Source organism: Nycticebus coucang, chromosome 17, assembly GCF_027406575.1.
Source record: "Nycticebus coucang isolate mNycCou1 chromosome 17, mNycCou1.pri, whole genome shotgun sequence".
Classification (NCBI taxonomy): Eukaryota; Metazoa; Chordata; class Mammalia; order Primates; family Lorisidae; genus Nycticebus; species Nycticebus coucang.
This window is the reverse complement of record NC_069796.1, coordinates 48,665,029-48,683,020: the sequence shown is the minus strand read 5'-3', so window position 1 is coordinate 48,683,020 and position 17,992 is coordinate 48,665,029. Positions and strand designations below refer to the sequence as shown.

At 41.4% G+C, this 17,992-nt stretch overlaps 1 protein-coding gene across 1 annotated transcript in view; it reads left to right on the top strand.

Annotated features, from left to right (window-relative positions):
- LOC128568540 (putative uncharacterized protein ENSP00000383309) overlaps positions 1–16,207 on the top strand; it is a 40,191-nt gene extending 23,984 nt beyond the window's left edge. Inside the window, exon 3 of the mRNA XM_053566212.1 lies at positions 15,602–16,207. Within this exon, the coding sequence (XP_053422187.1) occupies positions 15,602–15,917 (316 nt within the window). The 3' untranslated portion in view covers positions 15,918–16,207. The remainder of the gene's footprint in view (positions 1–15,601) is intronic.
- Positions 16,208–17,992: the final 1,785 nt, after the last annotated feature.

The following is a 17,992-nucleotide window of genomic DNA, read 5'->3' as shown; positions in this document are numbered from 1 at the left end:
AAAATTTATAGCTTGTCTCAAGATATTAAGACATTGAAAAGAGCACTAAGAATATTGCAATGCAGATATTACATGTGCATCAGTGTCCTAGAGATTCTACAGGTGTATCTGTTGCTGTGTACTGAAAAACCTCATTACCTGTCATCGCTGTGGCCCCTTGAGGAGGGCCCTGACTGCCCTCTCAAGCTCTTCCTATACGTTCAGACACAGGGACATGTTCCAGAAAGCCTATGCTCTTTCTTACTGATAGCTTGATGTTAACATATGCTAATTATTCACAGCAAGTTCTACCAACTTGAAATCATTTTGATGATCCACTCCACTCAGTGTTACACCTGATAAACTTTGCTGAAACAGCGTACATCAATAATTTAAGCAAAATCAAATTTGTACACTGACCAACTGTAGGGATACACCTGAGATGACTCCAGTGTTAACTGCTGTATGATGAGAACTATAAAAACTGTTATAATTTGACTACTAATGCTACCTGGGGACAAGGCCGTGGCTGATTGTAGAAGCCTTTTATCTTCACCATCTGTGAACTATGTTTTATATCAATAGGTCTTAATTCTTTTCTTTTTAGAGACAGAGTCTCACTTTATCACCCTTGGTAGAGTGCTGTGGCATCACAGCTCATAGCAACCTCCAACTCCTGGGCTTAGGTGATTTTCTTGCCTCAGCCTCCTGAGCAGCTGGGACTACAGGCACCTGCCAGAATGTCTAGCTATTTTTTTGTTGCAGTTTGGCCTGACCAGGTTCAAACCCACCACCCTCGGTTTATGGGGCCAGTGCCCTACCCACTGAGCCACAGGCGCCGCCCAATAGGTCTTAATACACAGGGAAGACCAGCCCTCTATTTTATTTTTGGCTAATATAGCCCCTCTCTGAAGTCTTCAGACTCATTGGGAGGTCTGGCTGTGCCCAGTAGCCACTATTGCTGGAGGAACCAACTCTCCGAGCCTCTGTTTCCAAGGCCATTTTCTTCTATTGACTTATTGCTATGAAATCTAGACAAGTCATTCAACCTTTGAGAGTCTTTATGTCTTTACCCATAAAATGCTGAGATTGATGTCTTCTCTGTGAGATTGTACTGTGGAGATGAAATAAAGGCTGCAAAAGATTTTTATAAACTGTGAAGTGCCATGGAGGAAAAAGAGTTGTTATTGCTTTTACAGAGATATTCTGGTAGCGCCTGGACCATAGCTGAAAGCAGGCTGACTCAGAAGCAGGTTTGTAGGGAAGCTGGAAGCTTGCTGGGGCATTGCTAAGGAAACCAGTCAAGAAATAGTCGTCACTGTGCCCCATCCTTATCTGCCTACTCCAGAGTATCTACCAAGAGCACAAACAGTGCAAGGGACCCGTCATGGGTAATTTGGGGAAGAAAACCACATCAGATTCCATTTAAGGAGGGGGAGAAAGTGGGAGCAGGCTCCAAAGAAGGAAAATGTTTCTCTTGGTTGCAAAGAGAAAGCACTTCCTGAACATTTCTAACTGACATGTGTAATGCCATCTGGAAGGCAGAGGGAGAAAGCTAGCTCTTAGGTTTCTTTTCAGAAGGGGAAGCCTTTGTCCCTGGCATCTTTTGGATATTTATAAGGAGCTGAAGTGTAGTAGCATAAGTCCAAGGAGTTCCTCTGGGCTCAGCTGATGGATTTCATTATCAACTTCTTTGCTGAATCTAACAAACAAGTTGGGGTAAAAATGAGGCTTGTGACCCTGAGAACTAAAATTGTCGAGAGTCCTCTGTGTTTCTTTATATTTTGGCAACATCTTTCATATAACGTGCCTTTTTGTCATTATTTCTACACCTGTCATACTCTTGATTTCTACAATGGGTTATTTATTTATTTATTTATTTATTTATTTTGCAGGGGCTGGGTTTGAACCCACCACCTCCGGCATATGGGGCTGGCACCTTACTCCTTTGAGCCACAGGGCCGCCCTGGGTTATCTTTTTTGAAAATTACTTTTTCTTTTTTTTTTTTTTTTTTATTGTTGGGGATTCATTGAGGGTACAATAAGCCAGGTTACATTGATTGCAATTGTTTGGCAAAGTCCCTCTTGCAATCATGTCTTGCCCCCTAAAGTGTGACACCCTTTATGGCCCCACTCCCTTCCCTCCGTCCCTCTTTCTGTTTCCCCCCCCATAACCTTAATTGTCATTAATTGTCCTCATATCAAAATAGAGTACATAGGATTCATGCTTCTCCATTTTTGTGATGCTTTACTAAGAATAATGTCTTCCACTTCCATCCAGGTTAATATGAAGGATGTAAAGTCTCCATTTTTTTTAATAGCTGAATAGTATTCCATGGTGTACATGTACCACAGCTTGTTAATCCATTCCTGGGTTGGTGGGCATTTAGGCTGTTTCCACATTTTGGCGATTGTAAATTGAGCTGCAATAAACAGTCTAGTACAAGTGTCCTTATGATAAAAGGATTTTTTCCCTTCTGGGTAGATGCCCAGTAATGGGATTGCAGGATCAAATGGGAGGTCTAGCTTGAGTGCTTTGAGGTTTCTCCATTCTTCCTTCCAGAAAGGTTGTACTAGTTTGCAGTCCCACCAGCAGTGTAAAAGTGTTCCCTTTACTCCACATCCACGCCAGCATCTGCAGTTTTGAGATTTTGTGATGTGGGCCATTCTCACTGGGGTTAGATGATATCTCAGGGTTGTTTTGATTTGCATTTCTCTAATATATAGAGATGATGAACATTTTTTCATGTGTTTGTTAGCCATTCGTCTGTCATCTTTAGAGAAGTTTCGAAAATTACTTTCTTTATATCTGAAATGGAGGATACCAGCAGACATACCAACCTCAGCTTTCCCTAATGAAAGGTCTTTTTGATGGTTCTCACCCTCCAGACTGCTCCTCCCTCTGCATTAGAGCTCCAGGCCAAGGCATCCATCTTTAGCTACATTATCTCTATTTGCTGTCATTAAAAACTGCCATCTTGAGACTGTTTGTGGCTCTTTTCATTTTCTTATTTAGCACAATGCCAGTGACTGCTACTGATTTTATCTCCCTGGATCTTCCTAGCCAACTTCATACCCTTGGGACTTTCCAGTTTGGGGCCTTCATTATGTCTTGCCTGGACCAGGGACGGGTTTGGGAATCACTTCTAGCTTCCAGTCACTTTAATAGCTCTTCCTGAAGCTTCTAAAGCCACCTCTTCTAACGCCAGCCGTATGTGTGCCATTTCCTTGCTTGACAATTTTTGCTAACTCCCTGACACCTACAGAAGGTCACACACAGTCTTCTCTGTGGCATTTGAGTGAGTTCCTTTTAGGGGCAATATAGAGATTTGTATGAACAAACAAATGACTGTCGTGTCAAGTGGGGCTTAATGCAGTATGGTCTTGAGCTAAGCTCTTGACATGATCAAGATTCTTCCAGAAATGAAGAATGGCTGCAGGGAATACAGAGAAGGCCAGTTATGTAATCAAGATGTTTAATGTTTTTTTTCCAAAATTCCATTGGTCATTAGCAGCTATTTAGGTTTCTGAGTTACTTTTGGCTGGAATAACTGGGACTAGCAGAGATGCCATGTAATAAATGAGGGATGTGTTAAATAAATAGGCTAGAAAGCCTATTCCATTGTGGGTTTGTAAGCTTGAAACTTGGGATCATCATTATTGAGAGTAAGTTTGTGGCGCTTGTTGAAGGAAGCTGTCTATGGGCTATTTTAAAAACTAGATCACACTCAAAAATTATATGTGTTTTATTTAGTAGCCTCTCTATTCATGTTTTAACCACTGTCTCTTATTTATGGTTTCAGAAAAGATTTACAAGAAAAAAAATCTGTCTTTTGAAGAAAGAGAAACCTTTTACTAAAGTCTATTTTGAACAAATTTTTTCCATAGGGGATGGTTTAGAAATCAGACCATAGGTTCTGTGGATTAACAGACAGCTCAGGTAAGTACATGGAGAGAGGAAAGAGAAGAAATTGGGACCACAATAACTGATCTTGGTTAAGACTAATTAAAAGTAGACATAAGATATGTTCTCAAAGGCTTAAAATTTTGAAAGGGATATATGTGAAATGATAAACAGTGGTTACTTCTAAGAAGTTACTTCTGCAATAGGCTGAGACATATTTCCTCTTTATTTTATATATGGAATTTGTTTAACTGTGAGGATGTACTATTTCTTCTAGAATATAAATTAGACAGATTTATATGTGATGCTTTGGAAAGGATTCAAACTGTAATTTTAATTGAATACAAGTAATAAGTATTATATATTGCATAACTCCATATTTTTAGTTAATATATTTAATACATATCCATATATAATTATAAATGTTATAAATTATAACATTATAAATTTGTTATCATTTGGAGAAGAAAATATATTGAAGGAATAGGGGCATTAAATTATTTGTTGTTTGTCTTTCCAGTGTGAGAGATTTCAGAGACATTAACTTTCTGGGAACTGTAGGCCTACTATATTCTAATTTTAAATAGTGAGTTAACATTGATTCCATAGAAAAAAAATAACACAATGTATTTATTGTCAATTTTCAAAAGAAAACCCAATTTGATTGGTTTGTCATAAGAAATCAAGAAGCGTTAAAAGGAAAGACGAAAGGTACCACATAGAAATTTAGCTCCATAAGATGACATAAAAAATTGATGGGACTCATAATAAATCTAGCAGTAGCTCATGTCGACCTTATGAAGTAGGCCATCACTGGTTAGTAGTATATAGGCAACAATCCCTCGATTTAGAATTTAATTGTTCATTTTTCACATTTACCCTAAGAGCTTATTATTGTATATAAATTGGTATGGTACATTTTGTTTAGACTTAAGCATATTTTCATAAAAATATACTTAAATATGTGATTATGGTACCCTGTTTCCCCCAAAATAAGATAGTGTCTTATTTTAAGGTGTGCTTCCAAAGATGCGCTAGGTCTTATTTTCAGGGGACATCTTATCTTTCCTGTAGGTAGGTCTTATTTTCCGAGGATGTCTTATTTTCGGGGAAACAGGGTATTTTCATGAGGCCCAGTTATTCACTATATTAGTGGAAGCTGCTTTGGGAATTGCTTACTCTCACTAAGTCTTGGTTTTCTCATCTGTGAAATGGGGATAATGAAAAGAAGTTTGTTCAAAGGGTTGTTGTATGGAGTATATAGTAGAATTAAATGCTGAGAATAGTGTCTGCAACAAAATAAATAGCGGTTATGGTGACATCAATGCCATTGAAAATGACTATGACCATGACAAGAACAGAGACAGCAGCAATGGTGGTGATTATGAAACGGCATGAAAGGACACAGGGATCTTTGCACAGGGCAGTAAAGCAAAGAGGATGCAAAAATGCACCCTGAAGACAAGCTTATGCTTGCCTCTTTTCTTCCTAACATTTTTCTCCAGGAACGCAATGGTCGAAGCCCTGCCTTGGGAGACACCAGCAAATATGATACCAATCTACACATTGCCAGCATATTAACACTTTGCTCTTACGCAGAAAGTAATATTTTTTTAGCCTCAAAGCATCTGATTTGAAACTTGCAAAATTTAAGAGCTATGAATTCTCCCCCTCATGTAGCTTACCCATATGAACCTCATTGCACACACTTGAGAGTGCAAGAAATGTCAAGTTGTTTTTCTTGAATGAAATGAAATCTGGCTTTTGAGTCTCCATCTTGACAGTGGGACAGAAAATTCAGTTACTATCATTTTATGGGAGTTTTTTCCTTTCCCTAGAATCTCCTGACAGATTGTCTGACACCCTTCTGCGAAGGCCACTGATGCTCTTTCTGTCCATGCTTGTGTGGCTTCTGAGCTGGGCAGCAAGGTGCCTTACATGCTGAACTCTGTGGGAAAATCTTTGGTGGGACCACACTTTCTCTCTGAGAGATTGCTGTGAGGTCCTGGCTCCTCCTTGGAGGTGGCTCTGAGAATCAGGGCCCAGGTTCCTGCTATTTGTAGAACCCACGGACCTATGTCCTCCTGCCCATATTAGTATCTCCTCACCCCCAGCACAAATTACTTTAAGAATTCAGAGTATGAGAAAACAAGTCCTAGAGGCAGTCTTGTCTTGAGGGCATCTCCTTTTGGTCCTAAGTCAGAGGTGCAAAAGGCCTGGCTATGTTTTAGAAATCTGTGTACGTATATGTGCGAGAGTTTTTTATATACATGCATTCACATTAATGCCCAAGAATTTGTACATGTGCATATGGGGGTTTGTGGAATGTAAGAATAAAATATAATAAAACATAATTTAATACCTTACATCATTTTGCCACACTTGTAGGACATATGCCACATTGTTTGATTTTTTTTTTTCTTTCCATGCAGCCTTAATTTGAAAGTTTTCTATGGCAGAGAAATAACTAACTTTAGATCCTAGGATGATAGTGATGTGGAAACTATGAAGTTCTAGGATAGGAGGAGATTTAGGGACCAGCTAAGCTGTTGTTTTGATTTTCTTTTTCCTACTATGAAGCACTGTGCCAGGTTATTTAACTATAAACAACACAAACCCACTCTGCATAATGTTTGCCGATGAAACATTTATTGGGAAGTTCTGCGATAACTCACACATCCCACAGAAAGTCGACGTACTAGGCCTTAGAAAGGGCATGCCTGGGCGTTTAGGGAGCAGATTGCTAAAGACCAATTTTATCAGTCAGCCAGGGCTGCCATACAACAGAAATCTATTTTCTCACAGTTCTAGGATCTAGAACCCATGATCAAGGTGCTGCAGGATTGGTTTCTGGTGAAGCCTCTCGCTGTGTCCTCACTTGGCCTCTTCTGTGTGTGCCACTGCTGGTGTCTCTCCACTTCTTAGAGGGACACTGGTCTTACCGGGTTAGGGCCCCACTCTCATAACCCCTCTTAACCTTAATTACCTTCTTAAAGGCCCTGTCTCCAAAAATAATCACATCACGGGACAGGGCTTACAGTGTATGAACTGAAGTGAGAGAAATGATTCAGCCCTAAACACCAACCTTTTACGTAAGTGTCATTTTGGGAGATGGAGCTGCTCCAATTTTGTTCTTGGCTCCCATGCTCTAAGCTCACGTTCCCAGGGAATCTGTCTGCCCTGACTTGGGCTGTGGATCCAAGGTCCAGAGTGTCGTAGCCCCCTTGACTCTTATCCCCACTGAAATCATGAAAAGTGGGTACAACATTAGTTTCCTGAAGAAAAATTAAGTAACACCATGGGAAGAAAGTAGATGGTGTAGAGGGGAGGCAATGAATGCTGGCTAGGCAAAAGCAACATTTGGCTATATTTTTAACTGACAATGTAACTAGGACCTCAATATATAAAATAATAACCGTGGAGGTGTTCTGTGTTCTGTGGTGACAGAGAACCTGAATTTGGATGTCCCTTCTTCTGTTCACTTCCTGGAGTTGACCCTACAAGCCTCTCTGAGGTGTGAAGCTTAAAAGCCATTTTCACTCATTTCACAAATGGTCAGAGGTAGGGGCCAGTGTGGGGAGGAGCCCTGGCCAAAGCTGCCTGGCAAGTCTGGGCCGCGTAAGGATCACACCTGCGCCTCCCGAGGCCAGCTCTGGGCAGCCCTTTCTGTTGATATGATCACTGTGCATTCCACTCTAAGGAAGTTCATATTAACTACAGTACATAACTCACAGTATTTTTAGGCGTTAAGTACTTTTTCAAGGATTTTCAAAAAATCGACAGCATCTAGATAGTCAAAAAGAAAGATTGTGAACAAACATTGTGGGCAGTGATTATCATTCATCAACTGAGATCACACTTCCTGTAAAAGTGAGTTGTGTGTGGCTGATCTGCTGCCTGATTAGAACTGAATGAAGCCTTCACCGTCAGTTCTCACACTTGGCTCCACGTCAGTGCCAAGGGTGGATCCCCAGAAGTGTTGGCCCTAGAGTTGACAAGGGTGAGATCCCAGCTTTGCCACTACCCTTCTGTGTGACCACATGAAGTTGCTTTAGGTCTCTAAGCCTTAGTTTCCTTATCTATCAAATAGTAATAATTTTATTTTTCATCTCATAAAGTTGGGAGAGTTAAACAGATGATGGTCCTTTGTGACTAGTGTTGAGCATAGTGGGCTGGAACCTAATGGTGCCCCCCAATGTCAGTGGCACAAAGTCAACTAGATTCTTCTTCCTCTAACATGGCTCTTCCCCAAACCCTGTCACAGACATACAACCAATCACAGCTCAGTAAAATCTGCTACACAAGTCAGAATCTCACGAGATCACAAAGTAAGTTATTTCATGAAAATAGGATTTCAGAAGTAAACTGTAATTGATACGCTCTTAGAAATGAAAAGGATTCGATCCAGAAGGCTCACTGTTAGAATTTAAATCAAACAGTGCTTAAAAGAGCAGCAGAGGATCCTGTCCCCAGCACAGCAAGTTGCTCTCCCCTTTAGGGTGACCACTCCTTTCCAGTGGGAAAAAGTCAGTCACGAGGGCTCACACTGGCTTCTTGTTCCTCTTTGTGAATGAGGAGTCTGCAAAGCTGGAGGCCAAGAACCAGGGCAGAAGGACAGTTCTTCCTCTCCATTAGCCTCCTCCTCATGGTCTCTGAGTAAGAAGAATAGACCAGGCAGGTGGTGGGCAAGGAAGTCTGTGGCTGGCAGAAGACACCCACAGTGCAAGTTCCTGCCAGCACTTGGGGAAACCTTAAAATTGACGTCATACTTCCTGCTGTCCCACGAGGGATCTGTTTCCAAGAAAACAGGTTATGATGAGTAAAAAAGAAGCATTCTGATCAAATTTTCATGTAGATTGAGTTGTAAATCATGCCCGAGTTTGTACGGAGGTGATGTTTGTGAACAGGTATTCATTTCCCCAAGTTTTCCTGCTGCTAGGTAAAACTAGTTTTGCATGTAATATTTCTTTTCTTTTCTTTCTTTCTTCTTTTTTAATCTTCTGCAGCTACTAACAGTGATTTTGGCTTTCCTGGTTTTTTTCTCCCAGTTCCTTTCTCTCTAAAGGACCTATGCCTTTAGAGAGAAAACAAGATAAAAATCACAAATTCTGTGAAAATGTCTTGTTTCAAATGCCTTTTCAGGTTATACTTTGAGTTTATATGTTCAGAGAAAGAATTAAACTTGTGATCTGAGGCCATTGTAACAGAATTGGTTGGAGGGGAAAGGCCTTGGGTAATGTACGGAAAAGAGTCCTATATAGAGTTAGATTAAATACTAAAGGGGAAATATTACCAATTGGTGTTCTAAAACATAAAAAAGTAAGGTAATTAATAAGAATAAGCTTTGGGAAACTTAGACTTTGGAATTTTTAGCCTCTTTTCTAGGTATCTGTTTCTGCACACCCTAATTCTCAGACTTCTTCAAAGTAGTGGTATAAAACGCCACCAACCATTTTATGGATTCTGTGAGTTGGGCCATCAGGAGTAGCTTGCCTCTGCCTCACAATGTCTTGGACTTCAGCAGGGAGCAAGAAAGTCTGGAGGTGACTGAATGGCTGGGGGCCAGAATTATCTCCATCCTTTATCACTCATCCATCTGGAGGTTAACATCCTCTGTCCTTGGGAGCTGTTGGCAGGAACGTGCTGCATGGCCTCTCTGCTCTTCATAGTACGATGACTGGGTTCCAAGAACAAGCACCTTAAAAGAACCAGGTGGCAGTGAATTTCTTCTCAGGTGCAGGCTGGAAGCCATGTGGTATCACTTCTGGTGTCAGTCCTGCCAGGTTCCAGGGGAGGAAACACAGGCTCCACGTCTCACGGTAGGAGTATCTATTTCACATTGAGAAAAGAGCACTTGGCAGGGGATGTTGGGTGTGCCCATCACCGCGTCTCAGCAACATCAATCCAGAAGTTAAAATTCTGTGATTTCTGATCATCCTAACATGTTCAATATCCTGCATGGCCCAGTGTGATCTGACTCCAGCCTCCCTCCGACTCATCCCTCTCCTTTGCTCTTCAAGCTTCAGCCACACCAGCTTCCATTCTGTTCCTGAACATGTCAACCTTCTCACTTTGGAGTTTTCAAGCAGGCTGCTCCCTCTGCCTGAAATAGTCTTCCCCTCTTTACATTGTTCCTCCCAAAGGGAATTATAGAGACAGGAATCTTTTCTGTTTTAAACTCCTTGGCCCTGATTCCACAATATTAGCATGGAGAAAACAGGCAACCCAGCCAAGCACGTGTGCTTTCTATTGCCCACTCCCTGCACCTCTGAGCCGCTGACCCTAAGAATGGGGTAGAGAGAATTTTTAGGAGATCAAATCATGCAAGCATCTTTTTAATTTTCCTGTGTCCCTTGATGTCATCAGATGCTGGGTGACTCAGAATATGAGAGTTCTCATCAGCTGTATTTTATGTGTGTGTTTTCAATACATAGTCCACTGCGACAGGAACTTAAATACTCCCATCCCTGCAAGTGACTGCCCCGTCTTGGTAGAGGTGAAGTGGCTGTATTATATAGAAGTGAAGGCTTCTACTGAAGCCTCACTTATCTCTTAGGGACACCTGGGGCCAAAGAACAGGTCGATGACTTTTATAAATGTTGACACATGTTTCTTGGAACCAATATAATTCCACTACTCCAAACATTTAATCCCTTTCCTTAAGCAGCAACCTCAACACTGACAATTTTATCTTCTCAAAAGAAACATTTTCTTATAATCTGGTTGGTGAACTTTTTCTGTGAAGGACCATATTGTAGGCTTTGTGAGGCTGGGATGCAAATTTCAATCCTGCGGCTGTGGCACAGGCAGTGTGTAGATGAGAGGCCACATCTATTTGGCAAGGAAACTTTGTGGGCACGGAAATTTGCCCAAGTTTCACACAATTTTCATATACCATGAAATTTAAAAAAATTTCTTTTCATCCACTTAAAATGTGAAAACCAATCTTAGAAGTTATACAAAAACAGGCTGTAGGATTAGGTTTGGCTCATGGGCCCTAGCCATTTAACTAGTTACTCTGGAATTCTCAATTATTAATTAATTAATTAATTTATTTATTTATTTATTTATTTAGACAGAGTCTCACTTTGTCACCCTCGGTAGAGTGCTGCGGCATTATAGCTCACAGCAACCTCCAACTCTTGGCCTTAAGCAATTCTCTTGCCTCAGCCTCCCAAGTAGCTGGATCTACAGGTGCCCACCACAATGTTTGGCTTTGTTCTTTCTACTTTTTTGGGGGGGGCGGGTAGAGACAGGGTCTCACTCTGGCTCAGGTTTGTTGCGAACCTCTGAGCTCAGGGCAATCCACCCGCCTCAGCCTCCCAGAGTGCTAGGATTACAGGTGTGAGCCACCACCCCCGGCCTCCAGTTCACCATTTACATCATTGGGTCACGTTATTTTCCAGGGACAACCTGGCCTGATGATCGTGTTTTGCTAATATTTATACCAGAACATTACCTCTCTTTGCTTTGTTAATTATTGCACATTCTTTAAATATCAATGTAAATTTCAACTCTTAGAAGCCTTTCAAGAAACTTAATTGGAATTGCATTATGTTTTTTCTAGTTTCCTGTACTTCTTGGCATTTGATGTTTGTATTTACACCTTTATTTGTGTAATTGTGTGATTATGGTCCACTTCCTCTAAAAGGCTGAGAGCCAGGGGAGCAGAACCCAGGTCCTTTCTCCATCTCTAGCATCTCCAGCTCTAGTGAAGTGCCTAGCACATAGCAGGGACTCCATAAAGATTTTGTTTTTTCTTTTACAATTCAGATTAATACGGGGGTACATTTCAGGTTAATATGGGGGTCACATAGTTTACTTTCATAAGGTTAAACTCCGAGCTATAGCTGTGCTCTTTGCCCAGGAAGTGAACAATATACCCATGCAATGTATCTGTTGGGTGGGAGTTTACCCAACCCCTTTCCCTCTCCCCCTCCATAAATGTTTGATGAGTGAAAGAAATCTAGTTTCCTTTTGCCTGTGTTTGTTCCTGCTCTGAAGGGAAGCAGAGCCCCTAAGAAAATGGCACCTAAGATAACAGACTAACTGTTGAGGCAAAAGGAGAATTTCCTACTAGGGTTTTAAAATAAGGGTAGTTAGAACCGAACACAGAACTCAACCCTGGAGAAGAGCAAAAGTGATAACAGACCATCAGTCACCTCCCATGTTTTAAAAGATAGACCTCTATGAGTTAGGTCATGGCTGCTCACAGTTCCCCACTTCATACTACTCACCACAGTTACATGTTTATTTGTGTGATCATTTGATACTCTCTGTCTGCCCATCATGGCTAGAGTGGCTATGTATATTTTGCCTAAAAATTGTCAAAATAAGATATTTAAGACAGACATAGAATTTAGAAATTGCGTGAGATAAGGTAAATGAATTGGAAAATGAGTCTATTTAGAGAACAGATTTTGTTCTGTTTTGGTTTTTTTTTTTTTTAGCTCTTAATTTTATCTAATTCTTATATTTCCTTTTTTCTTTGAGACAGACTATCACTCTGTCATCCTTTGTAGAGTGCCATGCCATCATAGCTCATAGCAACCTCAAACTGCTGGGCTTAAGCAATTCTTTTGCCTCAGCCTCCCAAGTAGCTGGGACTGTAGGCACCTGCCACAACACCCGGCTATTTTTAGAGACAAGGTCTTGCTCTGGCTCAGGCTGGTCTCCAACCTGTGAGCTCAGGCAATCCACCTGCCCTGGCCTCTCAAGTGCTGGGATTACAGGTGTGAGCCACTGCTCCTGGTCCGAGTTCTTACATTTTTCAGACTAACATAACTATGTCTGGTGCTCTGACAGTCATTTAGATTCTCTGTACACGTTTAACATATTGTTTAAACATAATACCAGACAAAGACGGAGAATTTATTCATTTATTCAACAAATATTTATTTAGAAATGCAAGATTACAAAAATAAAATCCTCTCCTGAAAAAATACTCATACCCCTTCACTTCCCCATCCCTACCTAGCCCATCTCTCTCTTGCTCTTGAGCCTGCAAACCTGCATTTGGTTTCTATCAAGTCTGGACTACTCCAGGGAGCCAATGGGCCATGAGAATTTTGCCCTGGTTTCTGGCCCTCTCTCTGAGCCCTGAGACAGTATCATGAGTGAGGGATAATGTCTGTGCCTTGCATGCTCCACAGCATGAGAACCCCTCTTCTCTGTCTCTGTATGGAGTGAGGCCCCAACATTAAGATTTGGCCCCAAGTCTAAATGAGGAATCCCCCCGCAGTAAATGAAGGAAATGTGAAGGCACTAAGCTGGAAATTAGAGACCCTGCGGCCATTTAGATCCACCCAGCCACAAACTCTCTACCTAATCCAAGGCAAATTGCTTTTCTCTCTCTGCATATTAATTTCCTATAAAAAAGGAAAGTGAAAAAAATTGGATAAATGATCTCTAAGGTCTTTCTCAGGACTCACATCCTCACATTCTATTTATCACTGTATGCTTGCAGTTGGGAAACCATGACAAACACTAAAATCCATAGTTATTAGTTTAATAATCATCCTGTTTTGTGAAATTTAACTTTCAATATTCCCCCTTCCCTCCCCCCACACGCAATCACACAAGGTCAGCCCCTTTAAAGTCTTTGACTGAAAACTGCTGAAGGTCATCAGGCTGTGAGGCATGAAAAGGCAATGAAATTTTTTCAAAGGGAAAGGATTCACCCTGATTTTGACAATCCTTCTGGGAGACTCTGAGCGAGCCCCAGGCAGCCGAGGAGGAGAGGGCTTTCACAGTTCATGACAGCTACCATTCACCTAGCTTCTGTTAGATGCTGGGCCTGATCCTAATTGCTCTGCATGTGTTAGCCCTTTTAATCCGCTCTACCACAGTATCTTATTCAAACAGAAAATTAAAAGATTCTCTTCTAACAAGGCTGGCACAGAGCAGGATGCCCAGCATCAGGATGAAAGTGTGAAGGGAGCAATTAAGAATGCATTTTTATTATTAGTTCATGGCTCTGCAATGAAATGCTCATGTTTATTTTATTTGCTAAAGGCTTCCCAGCAGCATTCTTGGTCCAAAAGCAAGACATTTGCTATCCAGTGTCATTTAAGATCAAATCTCAGTTTACTTCTAAGAGATGATAGAGAGGAATGAGGTGGGTCTACTGAGGAACAAGTAAGAATAAGCGGAAAAGGGTGTGTGTTTGGTCCAGATTTATTAGGACATGGTTCGTGTAGTTATAAATGCATGAAGAGTTTTGAAGGGTGGGTTGAGGAAAATCAGTACAAGGACCTTATTCCAGGGTAAGGAATGTCACACTTGGTTTTTGTTGGGGAATCAGAAGCCAGATGATGGTGACAACCATAAGCAAATGCAAGAGTGTTGGTGGCAACAGGAGAGAGCTCATGGTGGAGCAAGGTTCAGGTTGCTTCAAAATGGGGAGGGCCCAAAAATGTGTGCAGGAAGAAGCACATGGTGGAGGGAGGACAGATGGAGAGAGGAAAGGAGGAGGGAGAGACCAAGCAAACATCCAGCCCTCTCTTTTGCTATTCTGTTTAGATTCCTCACACAGTTTCCTCAAAATCCATCTTTCTCACTTTCCTGAAAAAACAAATCCAGCCTCATTTTATCTTAAACACTGATTTTTAACCTAGAATAAAAATGAGTTTAGCTTGTGTTTATTCTATCAGAGAACATTATGGTTCCTCTCCCAGTTTTTCTCATCTTGTTAAGAAAAAAACCATTTTTTTTTTTATATCTGAAACCTGGGAATCATCCTTAATTCCTTTCTAGATCCCCTATATTTGTAAAACCAAATTTGCTGATTCCCTCCTATGTCCCAGACTCCATTCTACATTCTGAGGCTCTCCTGTGAGCTTCTCCCATTCTAGGGTCGAGAGTTGGTCAATGAACAAAATATAAAACTAAATTCCCAGCCGTGGAAGAAGGTGATGAGGGCCAAGAAGAACAACACTAAGGCAGGAAGGGTTATAGGGATTTTCAGGTGGAGGATGCAATTTTAAAAGGCATGGCTGTGGAGATATACATTTGAGCAAAGATATAAAGAACTGAAGGGGTGAAACCATGAGGCATAAATCACTGGATGAAATTATTTTTGGCAGAGGGAACAGAAGAGCTAAGAACACGATTTGTGTTTTGAAGGAACAGGAAGGAGGTCAGTGTGACTGGAGGAGTGGAGATAAGGGCAGAGCGGGGAGGGAAGGGGAAGATCGGGCAGGACCTTTAGCTTATACTCTTAGGATAAGAGGAACCTTCAACAGGTTTTGAGCAGAGAAATGACACAAGATGTCCTGGCATGTTTACCTTCAAGATATTTCTAAGGCATATTCATGTTTTCCCGTCTCTACTACCACCACTCTTATCTATGCCACTATCATCTTTTGCTCAACTTCTGGAAAATGTCACATTTGGCTTTCACATTTTTTTATTCACCTCCTCAAAATAGTCCTCTTGCAGCAACTCCAGTGATCTTTGAAATGTATGTTGAATTATAGCACATCCCTGCTTAAAATGCTCCAGCAACTTCCTTTAGTACTTTGAGCAAAATCTAAATTCCTCCCCACTGTGTGTAGTCTGCTGTTCAGCTCTGGGGCAGCTGCCACCCCAAGCCTTCTCTTCATTCCTCACACTCCGGACTCCCTCCCTCCAGCCTTCAGCTCTTTGTACCTGCAATTCCTCCAGCCTAATTCTACCTTTCATCAGTTTTTCACAGACCTGTCCTTCCTCTTCCTCTAGGTCTCATGTGAGGTGCCTCTTCCTGAGAGACGCCCCGCCCACCACCTCGCTGAGAGACGCCCCGCCCACCACCTCGCTGAGAGACGCCCCGCCCACCACCTCGCTGAGAGACGCCCCGCCCACCACCTCGCTGAGAGACGCCCCGCCCACCACCTCGCTGAGAGACGCCATGCCGGCTACTCTGCTGCACGCCTCCATCACTGCGCCTTGCTGGTTCTTGCTTGTCATTTGCAATTTGCAAGACTGCATTTATTTGTTCGCTTGCTTTTTAAGTCATTCATTTGTCCTGCTAGAGTGTGTATTCCATGAGGGATAAAGACTATCTTGGCTCCCTTAATCATGGCTGTTGTCTCTGGAATCTAGCGTGGTGTCTGGTACATTGTTGTTAGTGCTCAGTAAAAACTGACAGAATAAATAAAAGAAAGGGAGAGAGAAAGGATCAGATGTTCATGTTTATTTTATTTGCCAAAGGCTTCCTAGCGGCCTTCTAATAAATGCCCTAAGAAATCTGGACCAAATATACACCTTCTCCACTTACTTGTTCTTGCTTGTTCTTTAGTAGGCCCACCTCATTCTTCTACATCATCTCTTATAATGAAACTGAGATTTGATCTGCAATGACACTGGAAGAGAGAGTAGATCTAGAGGCTGGAGTGTTTCTCACACACACACACACACACACACACACACACATATATAAAATTAGGATCATTGAGTGAGCTTCATAATTAACAAAGAACCATAATTATTTAAAGCTGTTTTAAACATTCTCCTAAAGGAAAGAAAGGGCAGCAGGTACAGTGTGAATACTTGAAGTGATGACACTCTTTTACTTTGTAAAATGATATTTTTAGTGCAATCATTTCTCCTCTAATTGTTGCTGCATTTATTTCAGTTCCCATGGGAACCCAGAGAAGGACTTTCCCTATTTTTCCCACCTCTCTGGGCTTCAGCAAAGGAAAATGGACCACAAAGGAGTCCGCCAGGGTGGCTTTGAAATCTGTTCTGTAGGTGGCTCAGAACCAGTGCTTGCTAGAGGCTGGCTCTGTCAGCCACTGTGCTCAGCCTTGTGGAAAGATGGGGTGAATGAGATACAGTGTACGCCATTGGTGGGGAGATGGTCACAGAAGTGAATTGTGTCACTACAGTGGGATCAGTGACGTGAGGAGCTCTGCACAAGGGGTTAAAGAGAGGGGCCATGTAAAGCTTTCTGCCAAGGTGTTGCATAAATTGTCCTGGAGTTCACCAAATGAGAGAGGGGAAGGAAAACTGGGAAGAAAATTTTGGTCAATTAACTCTTTTTCAATTTAAAATCATAAAGGAGATAAAACATAAAAGGGGGAAAAAAGCATGAGAGAGGAACTAAACCTCAGAAAAGTAAAAAAACAGTCTGTCTATTGCTTATGTCTGGGAAAGATGAATGTATTTCTAGATAAATAAAATTTGGAATATGGATAAAAAGGAAATCCCCACCTATCATCTTGGGTTTTTCCAAGTAAAAGGAGTAACATAGCCACCTGTGGGATATGTTCAACCATCTTGTGTGAGAGATTTCTTTGGGGATGTATAGGGAAGGTGGATGGGTGAAGAGGTGTACAACTTTGACAGGGAATACAGGGAATACACTTGACCAGGAGGATGACTGGCATCTCTGCAAAGGGGACACTGATAATGCCACTGCCCTCCTGGGTGGTCTAGGAATGGTGTTTTCATCAAAATAACACAGTCCAAAAACCTAGTCATTTCAAATGATCCAAATCTTCAATGTCTCCACAACACGAAGAAACATAATTCCCAGTTCCTGCTTTCTCTCACCTGCCTCTCCATCTGCACGTGTTCCCTGCAGTTTCTCTGCCTTTAATTCTCTCCTCAAATTCTGTCTTTATTATTACTCTCATACTATATCTTCTTGATCCTGAATCTTACAATTCTAAGAATTATACGGAAGACTTCCCTTTCCAGGTTGGGGAAGGACTATCAAAATCTAATTATTTTAGTTTTGTTACATACTCATAAATAGAATCATTGGGATCTAATTCTGTGCAAACATAGAATCCTGCAATGTGAAAAGCAGAAAAAATAGGGTGTCTTAGTCCAATGTTCTCATTTTACTGATTAGAGCTCTAAGGTCCAGAGAAGGGAGGCCAGAGCAGTTTCTTGGGCCAGGAACAGTGTGGTAAATAAGGCAGTATGTTTATATTTTAATAGCTAAGTTCCCATGAATGAGTCTCAGAACCTAAATCTCTTCTAGTGAATTCCCAACCCCAAAGACTTCTAGTATATCACACTGGGATTACAATACTACCTGAAAGATTCTCCTCATGAAGTTGTGCTACAATTTTTCTCTTCTATTTTTATATTTAAAATATGGTAACAACATTTTGAAACATT